The following is a 21421-nucleotide window of genomic DNA, read 5'->3' on the forward strand; positions in this document are numbered from 1 at the left end:
CCCTGCTCCTTTATTTCATACTTTTAGGAAGAGTTTAGTTTGAGTTTGAGTTTTCTTTTTTTTTTTAAGATTTTTTTTAAATTTTTATTTATTTATGATAGTCACACACACAGAGAGAGCGAGAGAGGCAGAGACACAGGCAGAGGGAGAAGCAGGCTCCATGCACCGGGAGCCCGACATGGGATTCGATCCCGGGTCTCCAGGATCGTGCCCTGGGCCAAAGGCAGGTGCCAAACCGCTGCGCCACCCAGGGATCCCTTGAGTTTTCTTATCTGTAAAATGAAGATCATAGCTGTGTTGTTAGGTTATTGTAGATAGATGTGGTAAATATGATGCTATTATAAAATAATAAAAAGCACTTTAAAAATGAGAGCTATCATCATCAAGTGCTTTCTTAGAAAAAGCTTCATTAGATCCTTACTATAGCCCTTTAAGCTAGGAAATGTATTATCATTCCCATTTTTCAAATGAGAGAACAGACATAAAAAGAAGCAAGTAACCCAGGGTGTAAGGTTCCCTCGTTAGGTACGCCATGATCTCTACTGTACCCGAGCTCACATGTCACTTTTCGTGAAAGCTCTACTCATCCTTTAAGACTGGAGAGAAGTATCAAGGCTTCTCAGTTACTTGCCTCCTCCCTTGTCCTACCTCTCCACAGTCAGCCTGCAGCAGGCCTCTGCCTCCTTTGCGAAGTTTCATCCTTGGTCCTGCCTTCGTCATGCCAGCCTGTGTGGGTCCGCCCTATGTCTCCTTGCTGCTCCCATGCTCCTCTTTGATCATCCATATTGTGATAGACTTAAGCCCTCTACATGTTTGCTGGATGGATGATTAGAATGTTACCTTTTTTCAGAGTCCTCACCGCTATAGACTTCAAGGCTGTTTTTTGAAAATGTGCTTGAGAAGCAAGATATTTTGAGACTATGCGATAGTTTTTGAAAATTCAATTCTGTTTGATAAATTTTAAGATTTTTTTCTTATTTCCATCACTTAATATAATCCAGATTCACTGATGGTATACCTAATAAAATTTAAGGATATCTGTACTGTGTGTGTGTGTGTGTGTGTGTGTGTGTTGAAGAGGAAGAGAAATTTCACAAGCAGTGATATGACTGGATGATGGATAGTCAGTAAGACAAAGACAAGTATTGGTTTAGAAATGGAAGGATCCTTAGAGTAATCTAATTGAAATTCCATTCCCCCCCTCACGCCACCCCCCTGCCCCAGCCTACCCCACTCCTTAGGTCAATGTTTTCAGAGATAAGGAAACTCAGCAGCAGGGGTTTCAAAGTATTACCTGAGCTAGAAGTGGACTCCACGCCTCAGGGGTCTAGAGCAGGTTTTTTTCAGCCTTGGCTCTATTTACATTATGGTCTAGGGAATTCTTTGCTGTGGGCATTCCTCTGCAGGGTGTTTAGCAGCAATTCGGTCCCTGCCCGTTAGGTGTCAGTAGCGCTTACCCAGCTGTGACGAAAAGGTCTCCAGACATGGCCAAAAGTCCCTGGTTGACAGTACCCCAGGTTGAGAAGCACTAGCTTAATGTATTTTCCATTGCTATCACAAATTGCCACTCATAATGCACAGTTTGAATAAGTGCTCAAGTTGCCAAGGAAAACAAAATTGATATTAATGGTAAGATGGATGCAAATACAAAATCAATGCTAGTGTTTTAAAAAAATCAAGTTAGCAGTGTTTATTACTGATTTTAGTGCCAGTTGCCCTGAATAAAGCCGAATCTTATTTATGATAGAGTCGCTCATACTTCTTACAATCACTGTGTCACTAACCACCCCCACACCTCCTTTTAAAAGTCGGTGTTCTCTTGGATCCCACAACACTGAGCTTCCTTTTTTCTCCCGTTTCTTTGACCATTTCTATCCATTCCTCATCACTTCTTTCCCCAAGCGCTAGTATTTTCCATTCCATACTATTTCCTTTGGAACATATGAATGGCTCCTATGCCTTTAAAGATCATATTTTCATATCTGACTTTCAAATAGATTCCACAAATTCATTTATTCTTTTTTTTTAAGATTTTATTTGTTTATTCATGAGACACACACACACACACAGAGAGAGAGAGAGAGAGAGAGAGAGAGGCAGAGACACAGGCAGAGGGAGAAGCAGGCTCCATGCAGGGAGCCCGACCTGGGACTTAATCCAGGGTCTCCAGGATCACGCCCTGGGCTGAAGGCGGCGCTGAACTGCTGAGCCACCTGGGCTGCCCTCATTTATTCTCTTATTCAAGAACTGTATTCCCAAATACCCCCTAAATATAAAAAGATAATATATGAACTATAAACTCAAATTCCTTTACTTGTTGTGTTTTCCCTTCCTGTTCACTATTTCCAAATGCCACCACAAAACCACTGTTCTGCATATGTCTTCTCTTTTCATGGCACCACTGTCCCTAGTATTTTCAGAAACCTTGGCATCACCTATGAATTGCGTCCTTTTCTCTCCACCCATAAGACTCTAGCCTATTAACTCTGTTGAGGACAGAAACTATGTCTTTTGCATTAATTTTCCTTTTAGCATTTTGTTCAATCTCTTGCATATAGAAAAATCTCAATATTTATTGAACAGATATAACTTGAGACATGTGGTTACTAGAAGTAAATCTAGGCTAAGCTACTCCCCTTCTTCCTCCTTTATGCAGTAAAACTAAGCCCTTTCTACCCTCTTATCATACTACAGATGCAGATGTGCTGCTCACAAAGTTCAAGTTTCCCATGTTAACCAAAAGATGTATGTTCACAAAATAAAATTTCTTAGCGCTTCCAAAGTGCTAGTTGCTTACACAGGTTCTGTGAATGAAAAGTAATTAACTTTGAGGCTTTTAAAATTACCTTTTATATACCCATTTCTTTGATGATCACTTATTCAAAACCATTTTTTATTTTTTTGCAAATTCATTTTTGGCAGTAGGCTTCTATAAAGGATGGATGATATGATAGTCAATATGCTTCTACAAATACCATTAAGTTTTCAAAACTTCAGGCCACAATATGGTCATAATGAAACGAAGGCAAATGGCAAACATTCTAGACTGTTGCTCCTTTAGGAGATTTTTGTGTTGACATAGTAATGCAATAATTTAAATTTCTGATTTGAATCAATAGGGATAGGTGTGAGAAGCAAGATGGAACAGGATGAAGGTACAGAGTGTTGTATAAAGACTCCCTCATGTAACATCTTGAAGAAAAAAATATTTTCAAAAAGAACATTTGAAATAATACTCTTGAGATGAAACTTTGGCTTTTAGGGAATACAAGTCCCATATTTAGAGCTCTTTGTCACAAATTCCAAACACTCAGATTTATATAAATTGTACCCTTTGCACAAGAGTTGATATGCATTCTTCTGCATTATGAGAACACTTTCGGGGATCCCTGGGTGGCTCAGCGGTTTAGCGCCTGCCTTTGGCCCAGGGTGTGATCCTGGAGTCCCGGGATGGGGTCCTGCATTGGGCTCCCTGCAGGGAGCTTCTCCCTCTGCCTATGTCTCTGCCTCTCTCTCTTGTCTCTCATGAATAAATAAATAAAATCTTAAAAAAGAGAGAGAGAACACTTTCATTATGAATAAGATATGCATCCTTAAATCCATTTTTAGGGTAAATTAAACTGCACTCTCACTTTTTAACTAACTGATTCTTGATTGGATGGCTTTAAGAACAGTCTTGTACGATGAATAAAATATGTGAGCACATTGAAGTATGGATTTAGGAATTACTACTAGAATTGAAGAGTATTATTTAATGCCTATGAATTAAAAAGCATGGCCTATTAAATCTTCTCTTGCCATTTGACAAGGAAGATCCTATGGCTACTTTTAAAACTTCAAAATTAAAAGAAATACTTATTTGTAACATAACAACTTCTGGTTTCATTTTGTTTTATTTGAAATAGTTATAGTTGGTTTTTACATCTATTTTTTTTTTAATATTTTTATTTATTTATTTAGGATAGTCACAGAGAGAGAGAGAGAGAGGCAGAGACACAGGCAGAGGGAGAAGCAGGCTCCATGCACTGGGAGCCTGACGTGGGATTCGATCCTGGGTCTCCAGGATCGCGCCCTGGGCCAAAGGCAGGCGCCAAACCGCTGCGCCACCCAGGGATTCCTTACATCTATTTTTTAATGAAGCTTACTTATAAGGTTAATGCTGGAAAACTGTGGGAAGAGGATAATGGCTAGAAAAAGACAAGGTTAATATCCTCTTTCTCTGTAGTTCTCTGAAAAGTAGGCTGTTATTAAGAAACAGTAACAGGAGTTCTTTTCAGGATCTGATGTGCCAAGGTGAAGCCAGACCTTTTCTAATAGTGGATTTTAATTTTAAATAGGAAGGCATCTGGAAATGTTGAAGACATTTGACTCCTTGCAAGTGTACAGGTCCTAACAAGCCTCCTGTGTTACAGACAAATCCTAAAATTATAGACTGCCATGGAAGAAGGTAGAAAACTAACAGTCCATGAGCAGGGGAGGCATGTTACCACACCAAAAGCGTGAACAAAGTGGATTTTTCTACCTGTTTGGGCTGGGCAAATATTATGATTCATTATAAGTTTCCTGTTCTGGTCTAAATATTCTAAAAGTTTAAGTCAGGAAAATAGGGTGCATTCCTTTCATTCTGTAACTGATCTCATTTTCTCTGGGCTCATTTTTATCTGCCTCATCGTCACTCAGAAGAGTCGTTTTATCCCTGAGAAGTGCCAATGGACTTTGCAGAATCGGCTTTGTCAGCTAATCCCAGCCTCCTTCTAGTGAGCACCTCCATGTAATCGTAAGGAAGCGAGGTCAAAAGAAACTGTGAAATAAGGACATTTCCTACATCTGGCATTTCTCCTGACTGTTGGGCAAGCACTTCTTAGCGCCTCAGGGCCCACGGCATTTAGAGCTACCCCCCTCGGATGATGATCCTCAACCTCTCCCACGCACAGTGGCCCAATATTGTGTAAGGATGTAGGCTTGGTCCTGACTCACAGAGTAGAGGTTGATTTGTATCCTGTGAGTCATCTGTACCACTTCCTGTTGGCACGTTGGAGATTTCATTGAAACACAATCTCTGAAAGGTGAAGAAGGCAGAGAGATGTAGAAGTGTGCTTCAAATTCCTCAAACGCATTTGGAAATTTGACAGGAATAATGGCCTCTAGAGGAATTTTGACTTTTATTGCATTATTGAAACAGAGTTTCAACAGCCAATTTTGAGTTTATAGATCATTCCCCCCATACCACCTTGCACACAATTCCTCTATACTTTAGTTATTCATGTGGAGCTTGCCGCCAGGCCTGTTTTCTGACACATGGACACTATCCAAAATCCTTAATATCATAGTGAATAATGTTTTTAGCAGGGACCTGTGGTTGAGGATCAAAATCTCAGATATAATATTTGCAATTAAATCATAGGCCATTATTGTTCAAATAACACTGAAGTCATGAAAAAAACCTGTAAGATTAAGGAAATATATGTGTATGCCTTTACCATATATTCCTTCCTGTATGATTTTAAAATAGTGAGTAGGGATTCTTAAGGGTGATGAGGTGGTGGGTATCAGAATTTTCCATGGGTTGACTCTGAATATTTTGATAGCTCCATCTACTGTTTTACTTGAGTTTGCAAGGGCCTGGGGCAGAGATGAAGTTGATGGAAGTTTGAGAATCACTCTTAAAGCAATAGAGCTGTGCAGAGGGATGCAAGATTTAAAACTGATTTTGCTATTCTATTGGTCATGTACATTCACAATGGAACTGCAGCTTTTCATTTCAGGAAAATATTTAAAATTATTTACAGTTTCATCCGTAAAAGACCCGGATGTTGAATTCATGCAGCCAGTCTCATAGAAACCATCCCCAAGCCATGGACGATGTCCAAGGGAGCGTCACAGGTTAGGAGAGCCCAGTTTTTGTGGAGGCACACCCTGCACTGAACATTCTTTAATTCACAAAGAAATATTTCATCTGTGGCTTGACCAGGTAGAACCAGTGGGAAAGCTAACAAACACTAAAAACCTTAAAAAAAAAAAAAAAAAAAAAAAGATGAAGAAGCAACAGCCCAAAACAATTAGCTGAATCCTGTCATAATTGCAGGTTGCCATTGTCAGCAAATCCAAACAGGAAAGGCTAGTATCTGATTTCCACAAGAGATAGAGAAATGAGCTTCACAGGTGTGTTTGCACCGTGGCCTGGGCTGGCAGGAGAATTTCTAATGTTTTCGCCAAATCCTTCTTCAGTTGGAGAAGCGTGAAGGCATAGGAATGTCAGGATGTTAAAACATACATCTAGAGCCCCAGCTGGTGTTGAGCGGATGGTGTAAGTCAAAGGGTTTAAGTCTTGGATCGAGAAAGTGCAAGGCCGAATTATATTGAGAAGTAGAACAAAATTGGCTTGGATGAGAATCTAGCCTACTCTCCATAAAAAGCTTCATAGACAAAGTCATCTTTCTCTATCTCTGTTCATATGACAATGAAATACAAACTTTAACCTTTTTTCTTTTTGTCATTTAAGAAAGATGATTATTTTTTTCCCTTTAAGACCGATGGAAGCAGTATATGTTATAGGAGAAATATGGGGTGGGGAGGAGATCTAAACTTTTCCAAGTCATACTGTCAAATCAATGAAAGATTATGAGACTTGCTGTCCAAAGATAGATTCCTGACCCTTATTTTCTGGGGTCAATACATACTTGGTCTTGGACAAGACAATTTAATTGCACTGAGGTTGGGGTTAACAACTAGTTCACAGGACTGTTCTAAGGGTCAAGTTTGAAACATTATGAAATTATGAGCTATGATGCTGATGTATAATTTAGTTTTTAGCACCTCAGTAATATGCAATATGCTTAACATATACACGTCCCTTCTGATTGAGAAAAAATAAAACAAAATCCTTTATTTTGTGGATTCAGTCACACTAAAATACCCAATTACAAAGAGATTTGTAATCTTGTTACCGACCAGTAGAGGGAACTACCCGCATACACTGCTAAAATTAGAGGCCCAATCAGATCGTGAGTCTTATGGAACATTTGTGGGAGTCTCTGGTATGTTAAGCATTTTGAAAAAATATCATTTCCATTTAATTCAACACCCAAACTCTGTAAGGTAGAGGAAACTGAGATCCAGAGAAGGTAATTAATTTTTCCAAAATCACATAATGCAAGCTTTCTCCCAGGATTGCCTTTCCATCATACTCTGCTGTCTTCCTATGGGATTAAATTACCCTGCTTCAATTATATTTACCCTGGTTTGTTTGTATAATGGCCATTATACTCCAGTATTATCACCCATGTCCAAGTTCTATAATGTGGCCCATTAACAACATTGCTACTCACTCCTGCGAAAGTTAGTTTAACTCTTTCTAAGTCTCAGTTTTCTCTCACGTCTGGTGCGTTAACAGTCACTGACTGGATTAAATGAGATAATATAGATAAAAAGGATAAGAACCACACCTGTATATAGTCGATGTTCACAAAATTTTTTTTTCTTCTTTTTTTAAAGCTTTTATTTACTTATTCATGAGAGACACAGAGAGGCAGAGACACAGGCAGAGGGAGAAGCAGGCTCCCTGGGGAGCCCGATGTGGGACTCGATCCCAGGACCCCAGGGTCATGACCTGAGCCAAAGGCAGACACTCAACCACTGAGCCACCCAGGCGCCCAGAAATTAATATTCTATTTTGACATCAATATCAATAGTTATTAATGGTTTAATACATTTTCCCCTTCAGATAGAATTCTAATTTTATGAAAATTTTCAAGGAGATAAGAAAAAGATGACAACCAACTGAAGAATTCGGGTATTATAGCAGAGATAATGACGAAAGTACCATTAGATAAGCATGTTCACGAAATGTTAACTGCTGCCAACTACCGCAACTAATGCTCCCACCACTGTTAGTATTTATATAACAGTTACTCATACTGACCAGAAAGAGGGGTGAAGTGCAAGTGCCCAGCCCCGAAACAGAAGCAGTCAGGAAACATCCATGCAATTAGAAGGATTCTTCTTACGCTTTCAGGCAATTCAGAAATTCCTTGAGTCATTCTGGAGCCTGTTTTCCAATATTTATCTTTCAAGTGGTGAACACATGATAAAACACCTCATTCAAGCTTTTACTGGGTTGACAGAAACTGGGTCCTGGGGCTTAGGGGCTCATGTAGCATGGACCTTCATTCCCATCTTAGATCTGTTCTGACTTAGATTACATTTTGTCCATTAAAATCTACTTTTGTGTGTAATACAATGCAAAGAGTAACCTTGGCATTTAGATTAATAAGGAACACATTTAAGGTTGAGTCTTGTTTAGTTGTCACTGTAAATGGAACCTGAGTTTTACTGAAGCCTTTTTTTTTTTTTTTTTGGATTTTATTTATTTATTCATGAGAGACACAGAGAGAAAGAGACAGAGACATAGGCAGAGGAGAAGCAGGCTCCCTGTGGGGAGCCTGATGTGGGACTTGATTTGGGACTCCAGGATCACGCCCTGAGCCAAGGACAGAGGCTCAATCACTGAGCCACCCAGGCATCCCTACTGAGCCCTTCCCTTGGAGCATTGCTCTGAATACATCATGGGGCAAAATAGTGAAAATTCTACAAGTTCAATTGCTAAGCTTAGCAATAGCAAACTTCAAAATCAGATCTTTGCCATTTAGAGCAGGTCAAATCTGTAACTAGGAATATTATGCCAAGGTTTTCACCCTTGGACAGGGAGGTGGGGGAGGACATTTATTTTCAATTATGTGACTGTTTCCTTTTTTTATTTTTTAAAAGATTTAATTAATTATTATATATATATATATATATTTATATATATATATGTTTTTATTGAAGTTTGATTTGCCAAGATATAGTATAATACCCAGTGCTCATCCAGTCAAGTGCCCTTCACCCAGTCATCCTATCCCCCTGCCAGGCTCCCCTTCCACTACTCCTTGTTCATTCCCCAAAGTTAGGAGTCTCTCATGTTTTGTCTCCCTTTCTAATTTTTCCCACTCATTTTCCCTCCTTTCCCCTATAATCCCTTTCACTATTTCTTATATTCCCCGTATGAGACAATTATGTGCCTGTTTTCACAAATTAGTTTATTTTATTGTTTTGATGGATTGAATTCTTGAAATAATTGAAACAACCCTATAGTACTGTGGTTACATGGAAATCTGATCAAATTTTTTTTTCCTTGAGGCACTGTTTATATATTTGGTTTTCCCCCATAAATAGGTTTCCATCTTCTCCACGCGGTTCTCAGCACCACTGTGATTCCTTCCTGCATGCCGGGAGAATCCGAAGATAATTGCACGGCATTAGGTAAGCCGCTTTGCCAGCCTTGCACCAGAGGATCACAGGTTCTTTTTTGTTTTTTTATGTTTTTATTGGAGTTCAATTTGCCGACATATAGCATAACACCCAGTGCTCATCCCGTCAAGTGTCCCCCTCAGTGCCCGTCGCGCAGTCACCCCCACCCCCCACCCACCTCCCTTTCCACTGTCCCTTGTTCGTTTCCCAGAGTTAGGAGTCTCTCGTGTTCTGTCTCCATCTCTGATTTTTCCCACTCATTTTCTCTCCTTTCCCTTTCACTAATTTTTATATTCCCCAAATGAATGAGACCATATAATGTTTGTCCTTCTCCGACTTACTTCACTCAGCATAATACCCTCCAGTTCCATCCACGTTGAAGCAAATGGTGGGTATTTGTCGTTTCTAATGGCTGAGGAATATTCCAGTGTATACATAGACCACATCTTCTTCATCCCTTCACCTGTCGAAGGACACCGAGGCTCCTTCCAGGGCGTGGCTATTGTGGACATTGCTGCTAGAAACATCAGGTGCAGGTGTCCCAGCATTTCTTGGCCTCACACGTTCTTAATGGAAATGTACCCAAAGACGAATATGTGACAGTGTAGAGAAAAGAGGGGGATAGCCGCTGTGTTAGAATCATTTTTTTACACCCTTATGAACTAGTGATCTGGAAAAATAATATAAAAGAACAACTGGTGGGAGAGGGACTGGGCATCTAGTTATATAGAAAGACTGGATATTAAAGAGATAGGAAACAATGAAAATCAGATTCTTATTTCTCTTGGTTTTGCTGGGAAACCATTGTTAGAGATTGGATCCCAGGCAAAACAGGAAATTGAAACTTTGTACAAAGTAGATAGTCAATATACTTTGTTGCTATTTTTTGGTGAAAGGAACAAATGATGTCCTTTCTGGTTACAATATTTGTTCAGAAAGCCTTTATGGAGCACTTAATACATATCAAAAACCGCGCTTAGGCATAGGAATACAAAGAGAAGTTATGTGCAGCCTGTTTCTCTGGGGACCCCGGAAGGACTCCGGATGTGCTTCAAGAGAGATCAGTGTCAGTATTGAGTCAAGAGTTATCCCAAGGAGCCAGGGTATTTCCCACAACGATTTCACCATCTCTTCCTCTTTTGTTATGCCTCCACTATGTACTTGGTTTCTAAAAAATTTTTATTTAAATTCCAGTTAGTTAACATACGATGTAATATTAGTTTCAGGTGTACAAAATAGTGACTCAACACCTCCATACAACACCAAGTGCTCATCACAAGTGCCTTCCTATCCCCATCCTCTATCTCACCCATCCTCACACCCACCTCCCCTCTGGTGACCATCGGCTTGTTCTCTGTAGTTGTGAGTCTGTCTTGGTTTGTCTCTTTCTCTCTCTCTCTCTCTCTCTCTATTTTTTTTCCCTTTGCTCATTGGTTTTGTTTCTTAAATTCTGTATATGAGCAAAATCATATGGTATTTGTCCTCTTCTGGCTTATTTCATTTAGCATAATACTCTCTAGCCCCATCCATGTCATTGCAAATGGCAAGATTTCACTTTTTTATGTCTGAATAATATTCCATCATATATAGATACCACTTTTTAATCCATTCATTGGTTGGTGGATACTTGGTCTGTTTCCAGAGTTTGCCTATTGTAGATAATGCTGCTATAAACATCGGGGTGTGGGACGCCTGGGGGGCTTAGTGGTTGAGTGGCTGTCTTTGGCTTGGGCATGACCCTGGGGTCTGGGATCGAGTCCCGCATCGGGCTCCCTGCGTGGAGCCTGCTTCTCCCTCTGCCTGTGTCTCTGCCTCTGTCTCTGTGTGTCTCATGAATAAATAAAATCTTAAAAAAAAATCAGGGTATGTGTACCCCTCTGAATGGTATTTTTGTTCTCTTGTCCTCCTTCATCATTGGGCTCTCTAGAAGGTTTTTGTTTGTTTTTTGGAGCAGGAGTATTACAATCAAGATGCTACTGTTCGATTATTTCATAAGCATCCTTCACATTTTAGTAATTAAATCATCCTAAAGTGAATTTTACATATAGGCTGCAACACTATTTCTAATGAGGCTTCTATTTTCATTGTTGTATTGTCTAACCCAGGCACCTGTCAATATTTGTCTAGTTCAGTTCTCATGGTTACAGATGTTGGGGAGGCTTTAATTGGTTTCTTTGACGGTAGCCTCAAAAATTTGGGACCGCCCACCAAAACATGCATTCCTGGCTTAAAACCCATTATAGAATTATGCTCTCTGGGGATGCCTGGGTGTCTCAGAGGTTGAGAGTCTGCCTTTGGCTCGGGGCATGATCCTTGTGTGGGGATCCAGTCCTTCATCGGGCTCCCTGCAGGGAGCCTGCTTCTCCCTCTGTCTGTGCTTCTTCATCTCTCTGTGTGTCTCTCATGAATAAGTAAATAAAATCTAAAAAAAAAAAATGCTCTCTGGAATTAATTAATGGATTCAGTTTGCAATTGATTTTGCAATAATGAAACTGCAGAATTATTTTGAGATTTGAAAAAACATCAGGCAAATTTGGGGTAACTGAGTAACTAAGGATAATAATTTTTGAGTGTCTTAAACTTGTCTTTTCTATCCTTCAAGGTTCTCTTTTGTGACCTAGGTCCCTAGGTCTTATTTTGTTTGTTTAGTCTGTTGGATATTTTCCTTAGGGGTCAAATGTTTGTTTAGTGGTGTAGAGAATGTCATAACTAGAGGGACTTCCTAGTCCTAAAAATTCTCCTCAACTGATTGGCACCTGACCTGCTTTGCTGGGGTAGCTCAGCATTTATTATGTGAAAAGGTTTAAGATTAATGCCTTCAAGAAAGCTGCAGAATATATCCAACTTTCCATTCCCTTCACAGTTCAGATAGAAGACAACCCACGTGTGGCTCAAGTGTCAATAATAAAGTGTGGCTCTGACATGAATGGCTACTGTTTGCATGGACAATGCATCTACCTGGTGGACATGAGTCAAACGTACTGCAGGTAATTTGGCAAAAACCAACAAAAACCAGTGTTTTTTAAAAATTTATATTCTCTAATATTTTTTGAAGTTGACCTATGGGCAGTTTATACATACTATTAGCATGCAGTTATATGCACTATTATTAAGTGAGTTTTTTAAAGTTAGGGAACAAACGGTAGCTCTCAAATCATACAGATACTTCAGGGGTGCAGACGGGGAAGGGCTCTGATTGTTCCTTCATATTGTCAAAATGGCAGCTCCACTAGATCTCTACATCAACCCCTGTTTTATGAATTCATTGCAATGCTTTAGACAAAAGGCAGCTCAAACCTACAAAACTTACAAAGCACCATTGTAGACTGCTGGCCACCGTGCAGCTGAGCTAGCCTGTCCCTTTACCACCGCGGTTTAGCTGAGAGCTACGTGGAGCTCTTTACCAAAGCTGGCCCTGCACTTAGGTCAGTCTTTGAAATCCTCTTTACAACTTTTGGCAAACCTGGTTGATTTCTTGCATTACAGTGTGAGATTAGTTCTTAGAAAAACCAATTCATAATAGTAATTTCTTTTTTGAATAACTGATCTTTTTCTCATATTGTCCTTTAGGTGTGAAGTGGGTTACACTGGTGTCCGATGCGAGCACTTCTATTTAACTGTCCAACAGCCCTTGAGCAAAGAATATGTGGCTTTGACTGTGATTCTCATTATCTTGTTTCTTATCATAGTCGCCGGTTCCCTATACTACTTCTGCAGATGGTAAGCCAGTGTTTTTTATACTTTGCATCTATAAATTATTTTCATGCAATACAGACTTACAAACTGGGTAAAACTATGGACAAAGTATTATTTTAAGGGATAAGATGGACTCTGCACTGACTATATTTACAAAGAAGTTTCAGCAGCAGAATGTGTGGATTAGACTCTACTGTTAGCTCTGCTATTTCTTATCTTTATAACCTTATACCAGTCCAGCTTGGAGTATCAGTTCCTTCCTCTGTTGTATACAGATAGAGATCCTCCCCTGCATTAGTGACAGGATCGATATTGAGTGTTATAATACATGTTAAAGAAACCATAAAGCATGATGTCTATGCTATACTCAACCAATTGTATTTAATTTATGAGGTCAAATTTTGTATTTCATAAAAGATGTGCTTTGTAAATTAATAACCCTAGAGTTTAGGATCTTAAAATTTAAGGCAGACTAGTAGAAGTTTCCAGACAGTTGTTAAGAACATACTTTAAAAAAATCATCAGATCAGTCCCCCAGAACATTCACACTCCAACCTGATGTACAATGCTACACTGATATAGGCTGATAACTGAGAAAGAAAGACAACGAGCGTTGATATTGCTGACAGTATATCAGACTGGCAGTGTTTAAGGGTTAGGACTAGGGTATGGAAAAATGTAAATTTGTTAATAACAGCTGCTTTGAAATGTCTCCATGAAACCCGTCTCATTTTGTAACTGATACAGATTTTTCAGTACAGTTTTTTGTTTTATTTTTTAGAAAGAGAGCATAAGTGTGCCTGTGGGGTGGGGCACAGGGAAGGAGAGAGAGAAAAACCTGAGGTGGGACTTGATCTCGCAACCTTACAACCCTGAGATCATGACCTGAGCCAAAATCAAGACTTGAATGCTTGATCAACTAAGCCACCCAGGTGCCTGTTCAGTGTAGATTTGAGTGGATTTCATTTTATTTGTTTGCTGAAAGTAATACACTTCTACTTTTGAAGGTCTGAGAGTGTGCTACTTTTGTAAGATTAAATTTATTTTGCCTGTGTTTGATTCTAAGCATTCATCAAATTATAGTGCCTCCCTGATGAATTATGATGACAAAACTGAATACTATTAAAACTGAAATACCCCTAAAAAGTCTTTGGCTATAATCCTTTCCTTTATAAGGATGGGGGAAATGAGACTCAAGGAGGTAAATCAACATGCCCCAGCTCAGAGAGTTGGCAAGTGGCAGAACTGTGTCTAAACAAAAGCTTTCAAATTGTGTTCCTCCACTAAGCATAAGCATGCACTTTCCTCAGGGCTGCGTGCTTCATCTCCAGAATGGGTAAAAAATGAACACAAAATATTAGGAGGATTGCTTGAACAAATGAATGAATGAAGATTCAGAATGGTGACAAATTTATGAATCCTAGCTGGAAAAAGTTGGCCAGCTCATGTGACCCATTCGTACTTCACTGTCATCATATGTAAAATGAGGATGATACCGGTAAATATGAGAATAGAAGGAATAATGCATATATAGCCCTTGGGGCACTGTCAGCCACCTAAACTCAGCAGCTATTCTAATTGCTATTGGTGATAACATTATATCAGTGTGATGGGTAGAATGTAATGATGTGTGATATGCAAATACTGGGGCTTCGGGTTTTTTTCTTTGAGAGAGAGAGAGAGAGAGAGGGGGGCAGGGAAGGGCAGAGTGTTAGACTCCATGTCCAGCGTTCAAGCCTGATGCAGGGCTCAGTCTCACGACCCTGAGATCATGACCAGAGACGAAATCAAGAGTCAGAAGCTTAACTGACTGAGCCACCCAGGCGCCCCACAAATGGTGTGTTTTTAGTAGGAAATAAAGAAGAATAGAAGAAAGAAAGAAAGAAAGAAAGAAAGAAAGAAAGAAAGAAAGAAAGAAAGAAAGAAAGAAAGAGAGAGAGAGAGAGAGAGGGAGGGAGGGAGAGATTGAGAAAGAGAAGGGAAGGGAAGGAAATGGAAAGAGAAGAGAGAGAGAGAGAACAAAAGACCCAGGCTTAAATTTGGTCACATGCTCTCCTGGGATTGTATAATTTTCATGACATGTTAGTGTCTGAGAAATCCTTTATCTATCTTTCACTATTCCCTGCACTCCTGCAAATTGTTTGACCACAGAACACTACCCCTTTCTCCCTCCTTTTTTTTTCTCTTGTCCAACCTAAACTTGTTGACCTTCGTCACTTTGGAAACACTATGCTGATGTACCTTTTGAGTCCATTTATTGGTTTATTTTGTTAGCATCCTTTGTTCTTACTACTATTAACTAGAGAGCTAACAGTTTCATTTCTGAATATTTCTAGGTACAGAAATCGAAAAAGTAAAGAACCAAAGCAGGAATACAAAAGGGTGACGTCAGGGGATCCAGCATTGCCACAAGTCTGAATGGTGTCATCAAGCTACAGACAGGGATGCGCAGCATGCCTGGTTATGTTAATATTCCTATTTTATTAATAATATTTATGTTGGATCATGTGTTAAGTCAACAATGGTGCATTTTTAATATAGACAAGTTTTTTTTATTTTTTGTTTTATTTTTGACAGAATATTTGCTAATGTATAATGTATATAAAACAAATAATATAGAAAAAAGTTGATATTTTTGTAAGAAATAATTTCCTGGACTAAACGCTTTCACTCCAAAGCTCAGTTGCCAGGTATGCAATGCCTAAGAGTGAGTGACATCCAGTTTGTCGCTCAGGAAGTGTCACAAATGACGGATTTTTGTTAAGCTTAAATATATGGTTAAATCAACTCAACAAGTAGATTTTCCTACCCCTCAAGCGATAATTGGATTCACCGTATCGTACTTCGATGTATGACTTGGCACCATTATGTTCTGTATTAAAACACTAATGCGGTGGGAATTGGGAGAAGCTACATGCGGGGAACACATTAATCCAGGGAGGGCTGTGTCCCTCCACCCCCATCCTCCGCTGTGACTCCAGGTTTACTGTCTACTGTCCTGTACGCCGAGAGGGCAGTTCCTTATTCCAACTCATGGCTCCTGTGGGTACTGGTCACCGATCTGCAGATTCTCCTTGCATTAAATGAGTTGACAACTTCATTCTATACCACCTTTTATGTAAATAGTAGGTATTATATAGCTTCGTGATGTTTCTTTTCTTCTTTTCTTTTCTTTTCTTTTCTTTTCAGATGTTTCTTTTCTTTTCAGATCTTTTCTTTTCTTTTCTTTTCTTTTCTTTTCTTTTCTTTTCTTTTTTAGGAGACAATAAAAAAGATATCCACACTTGGAGCCAAAATTTGGGCTTCTTTTTATGAGTATTTATTTTCATAGGGACTTTGATTAAGAATCCTAAGATTATATAGTAGTCCAAAATTTGATGGACTGGTCACCATTTTAAAGCATAAGACAGTAATTCTATATATTGTCCAAAGATGGAAATACAGTTATTTCATCTTCTTTGCAAGAGAGTTTTATTTTTATTTTTTTATTTTTTATTTTTTAAGATTTTTTATTTATTTATTCATGAGAGACACAGAGAGAGAGAGAGGGAGGCAGAGACACAGGAAGAGGGAGAAGCAGGCTCCCTGTATGGAGCCTGATGTGGGACTTGATCCTGGGTCTCCAGGATCACACCCTGGGCTGAAGGCGGTGCTAAACTGCTAAGCCACCAGGGTTGCCCTGTAAGAGAGTTTTAGTGTAAAACAATGCAGTAAGTAGCTCCTTCTACAATTTAAAAATATATTTGTAAAATGATATCTTGAAGGAGGAAGTGGAATAATATTTTCCCAAATGAACAAATTCATTTGAAAAGTAAAATTTAGAGACTTAACCATGCCTTCTTTTGGAGACTGAGATGAATCTAGGGCCCGGTTTTCTGTCTTTTGTTTATTTTGGGGGGAAGAGACAAACGTTTCTCTTGTGTTTGAGCCCATGGTCTCAGTGAGTTCCTAAGGGTACTTGGGGCAACCACAGAAGGAGCTGCAGCTCTCAGCATCTCCTGGTCTCAGGGGAGACTGCCTCATTGAATACTAGACCTTTGAGTAGAGTCTCTCAGGATCACACACCTTGCTGGGGAGGGACTATTCTTTTTTCATCTTTTTTTTCTGGCAGGTGCTAGGGCAACAACGAGAAAGTCAACAATGACTGACTTCTGAAGTGCCAGGTGCCAGGACTTGCCTTCATATGTATCCCTTCATTTGTCCTCTGGTGTTTCATGTGACTATTTTCCAAAATGCTGGATCTGGTCCCTTACTATAGGGGAAAAACACACGTGTGTGTGTGTGTGTGTGTGTGTGTGTGTAATATATACATACATAAAAATATACAAATGTATAAAATATACAAATTCATATGCAAATACACACCTGTACATAAGCTCAATCATAGAATTAGTCATTTGTTGCTCTTTCAAAAATATGTAAAACTTAAAAACAAGAAACAGAGAAACAAAATAAAAATTCAGGAAGATCTAAAAGCACATTTCTGTCTCACATTTAATATAGCTAAAGTCAAATGTGCTGTGTAAGAATACATTTTAAGTCCCTCACATTGTTATTGACACCTACTAGATGTAAATGAAGTCTGCCTATTTTAAGTGATCTTGACTGTGTCAAAGAAAATCAGTTTACTGAGAAATCAACAGCAATTCACTTATTATATTTACAAAAAGGGAGTTATATTGGTTTATCTTAAACATCCTATTTCATATTATATAACTGATTGTATGTAGTTTGCAATGTTTTTAATCTTAAGGGTGCTTAAAAAACTAGCCCCTGTAAAGCAAAATCTTTATAGATGTATATTAAAATTTTTTTAAAAATATGACCTAGATTGCGTTCTATGGATGAAAATAAGTCAGAAATAATTGTTTTAATGAGGATAATGCTGAGCAAACATAGCAGATGGTTGCCATCAGCTCAGATTTCCTACAAACAATGGAAAGATTTGGATTAATATTTAGTCTATCTTCCTTATTTTACAGATTCTCACTATATATATTTGTAGCAGAGCCTATATATCCAACATACTGAGAACACTGCTTTCAGGCATCAAATCAATATTTATGCTGGAAACAGATGCACTAGTTTCTACTTTCTGTTGAATTCAGTAATCTTGTTTTGAAAAGCTCATCTGTGATCCACATTGTCATTTTTACTCCAATAACCACTCTGTAGACTTTGAAGGGAAAAAGATGTGTTTACTCACTGCCCAATATTTTCTGGGTTTTTTTTCCTTCTCTTATTCATATGGGAGAAGGGGAGTAACAACTTGCAAAGCACTGTACATTTTTAATGTTTTAGCAAAAAATAATTTTATCTAAAACATGTCTGTTATTCAAACTGGATAATGCTAAATGTAAGATAGTGCATTTTTATCTTTGCTGTTTTTGCACTTTGTAATTGCACTTTTTAAGTTTGAAGAGCCTTTTTGGTATACAGTTTATATTGAAGATGCTATGGAACATAAACTTGTAATGCATGCAGTTTAACTTATTTGAGAATGGATTTTATCAGAGTACTGAATTGTATCAATTTGTTTGTGTTCAGTATCAGCTTTGATAATTGTGTACCTTAAGATATTGAAGGAGAATATAGATACTTCGCAAGATGTTGTTAATGTTTATTTATTTTTGTTGGCAACTAGAAAAAAACATGACTGAGAAAGAAAAATACATTAAATATCATGCATAAAAGAGTTTCACTGATAAATGTAGTCTCTCTCTTTTTTTCTTTTTATTCCCTAATAAATTAACTTAAAAGCAGTGACAGAACTACAACATATTTAGATATAAAGCCTTACGGAGGCATGCCTGGGTAGCTCAGTGGTTGAGTGTCTGGTTTTGGCTCAGGGCATGATCCTGGAGTCCCGGGATTGAATCCTGATTCAGGCTCCCTGCATGGAACCTACTTCTCCTTCTGCCTGTGTCTCTGCTTTCTCCCTCTCTCTGTGTCTCTCATGAATAAATAAATAAAAAAAATCTTAAAAAAAAGACTTAGGGAGATAGGTTTTCTACTTCTTTCTGTTCCAGTTTTGATAGTTTGTGGCTTTCCAGGAATGCTTCCATTTCTTCTAGATTGCCTAATTTATTGGCATAGAGCTGCTCATAATATGTTTTTAAAATCGTTTGTATTTCCTTGGTGTTGGTAGTGATCTCTCCTTTCTCATTCATGATTTTATTAATTTGAGTCTTCTCTCTCTTCTTTTTAATAAGGCTGGCTAATGGTTTATCTATCTTATTAATTCTTTCAAAGAACCAACTCCTGGTTCTGTTGATCTGTTCCAGGCTCTTCTGGTCTTGATTTCGTTGAGTTCTGCTCGAATCTTTATTAACTCTCTTCTTCTGCTGGGTGTAGGATCTATTTGCTGTCTTTTCTCTAGCTCCTTTATGTGTAAGGTTAGCTTTTGTATTTGAGTTGTTTCCAGTTTTTCAATGGATGCTTGTATTGTGATGTATTTCCCCCTTAGGACTGCTTTTGCTGCATCCCAAAGATTTTGAACGGTTGTATCTTCATTCTCATTAGTTTCCATGAATCTTTTTAATTCTTCCTTAATTTCCTGGTTGACCCTTTCATCTTTTAGCAGGATGGTCCTTAACCTCCACGTGTTTGAGGTCCTTCCAAACTTCTTGTTGTGATTTAGTTCTAATTTCAAGGCATTATGGTCTGAGAATATGCAGGGGACGATCCCAATCTTTTGGTATCGGTTCAGACCCGATTTGTGACCCAGTATGTGGTCTATTCTGGAGAAAGTTCCATGTGCACTTGAGAAGAATGTGTATTCAGTTGAGTTTCATTGTAAAGTTCTGTAGATATCTGTGAAATCCATCTGGTCCAGTGTATCATTTAAAGCTCTCATTTCTTTGGAGATGTTGTGCTTAGAAGACCTATCGAGTGTAGAAAGTGCTAGATTGAAGTCACCAAGTATAAGTGTATTATTATCTAAGTATTTCTTCACTTTGGTTATTAATTGGTTTATATATTTGGCAGCTCCCACATTCGGGGCATATATATTGAGGATTGTTAAGTCCTCTTGTTGGATAGATCCTTTAAGTATGAGATAGTGTCCCTCTTCTTCTCTCACTACAGTCTTTGGGGTAAATTTTAGTTTATCTGATATAAGGATGGCTACCCCTGCTTTCTTTTGAGGACCATTCGAATGGTAAATGGTTCTCCAACCTTTTATTTTCAGGCTGTAGGTGTCCTTCTGTCTAAAATGAGTCTCTTGTAGACAGCAAATAGATGGGTCCTGCTTTTTTATCCAGTCTGAAACCCTGCGCCTTTTGATGGGGTCATGAAGCCCATTCACGTTCAGAGTTACTATTGACAGATATGAGTTTAGTGTCATCATGATATCTATTCAGTCCTTGTTTTTGTGGACTGTTCCACTGAACTTCTTCTTAAAGGGGAATTTTAAGAGTCCCCCTTAAAATTTCTTGCAGAGCTGGCTTGGAGGCCACATATTCTTTCAGTTCCTGCCTGTCTTGGAAGCTCTTTATCTCTCCTTCCATTCTGAATGAGAGCCTTGCTGGATAAAGTATTCTTGGTTGCATGTTCTTCTCATTTAGGACCCTGAATATATCCTGCCAGCCCTTTCTGGCCTGCCAGGTCTCTGTGGAGAGGTCTGCTGTTACCCTAATGCTCCTCCCCATAAAGGTCAGGGATTTCTTGTCTCTTGCTGCTTTAAGCATCTTCTCTTTAACTTTGGAATTTGCAAGCTTAACTATTAGATGTCGAGGTGTTGAACGGTTTTTATTGATTTTAGGGGGGGATCTCTCTATTTCCTGGATCTGAATGCCTGTTTCCCTTCCCAGATTAGGAAAGTTTTCAGCTAGGATTTGTTCAAATATATATTCTGACCCTCTGGCCCTTTTGGCGCCCTCGGGAACCCCAATTAAACACAGGTTTTTCTTCCTCAGGCTGTCGTTTATTTCCCTTAATCTGTCTTCATGGTCTTTTAATTGTCTGTCTCTTTTTTCCTCAGTTTCCCTCTTTGCCATCCACTTGTCTTCTATGTCACTCACTCGTTCTTCCACCTCGTTAACCCTGGTCGTTAGGACTTCTAGTTTGGATTGCATCTCATTCAATTGATTTTTAATTTCTGCCTGATTGGATCTAAATTCTGCAGTCATGAAGTCTCTTGAGTCCTTTATGCTTTTTTCTAGAGCCACCAGTAGCTGTATAATAGTGCTTCTGAACTGGCTTTCTGACATTGAATTGTAATCCAGATTTTGTAACTCTGTGGGAGAGAGGACTGTTTCTGCTTCTTTCTTTTGAGGTGAGGTTTTCCTTCTAGTCATTTTGCTCAGTGCAGAGTGGCCAAAAACAAGTTGTATTGGGAAAAGGAGATAAAGAGAGGAGAGAAAGAAGGAAAGAAAAGAGAAAAAGAAAAAAGGAAGAAAAAAAGAGAAGAAAAAGAGAAAGACAAAAGGGAAAAAAA

At 38.7% G+C, this 21421-nt stretch overlaps 1 protein-coding gene across 1 annotated transcript in view; it reads left to right on the plus strand.

Moving 5' to 3' along the window:
• Positions 1–18693, plus strand: part of EREG (epiregulin) — a 43404-nt gene extending 24711 nt beyond the window's left edge. Inside the window, exons 3-6 of the mRNA XM_077846669.1 lie at positions 9214–9300; positions 12152–12275; positions 12859–13008; positions 15321–18693. Coding sequence (XP_077702795.1) covers positions 9214–9300; positions 12152–12275; positions 12859–13008; positions 15321–15402 — 443 coding nt within the window. The 3' untranslated portion in view covers positions 15403–18693. The remainder of the gene's footprint in view (positions 1–9213; positions 9301–12151; positions 12276–12858; positions 13009–15320) is intronic.
• The last annotated feature ends 2728 nt before the right edge of the window (positions 18694–21421 follow it).

Source organism: Canis aureus, chromosome 14, assembly GCF_053574225.1.
Source record: "Canis aureus isolate CA01 chromosome 14, VMU_Caureus_v.1.0, whole genome shotgun sequence".
Lineage (NCBI taxonomy): Eukaryota > Metazoa > Chordata > Mammalia > Carnivora > Canidae > Canis > Canis aureus.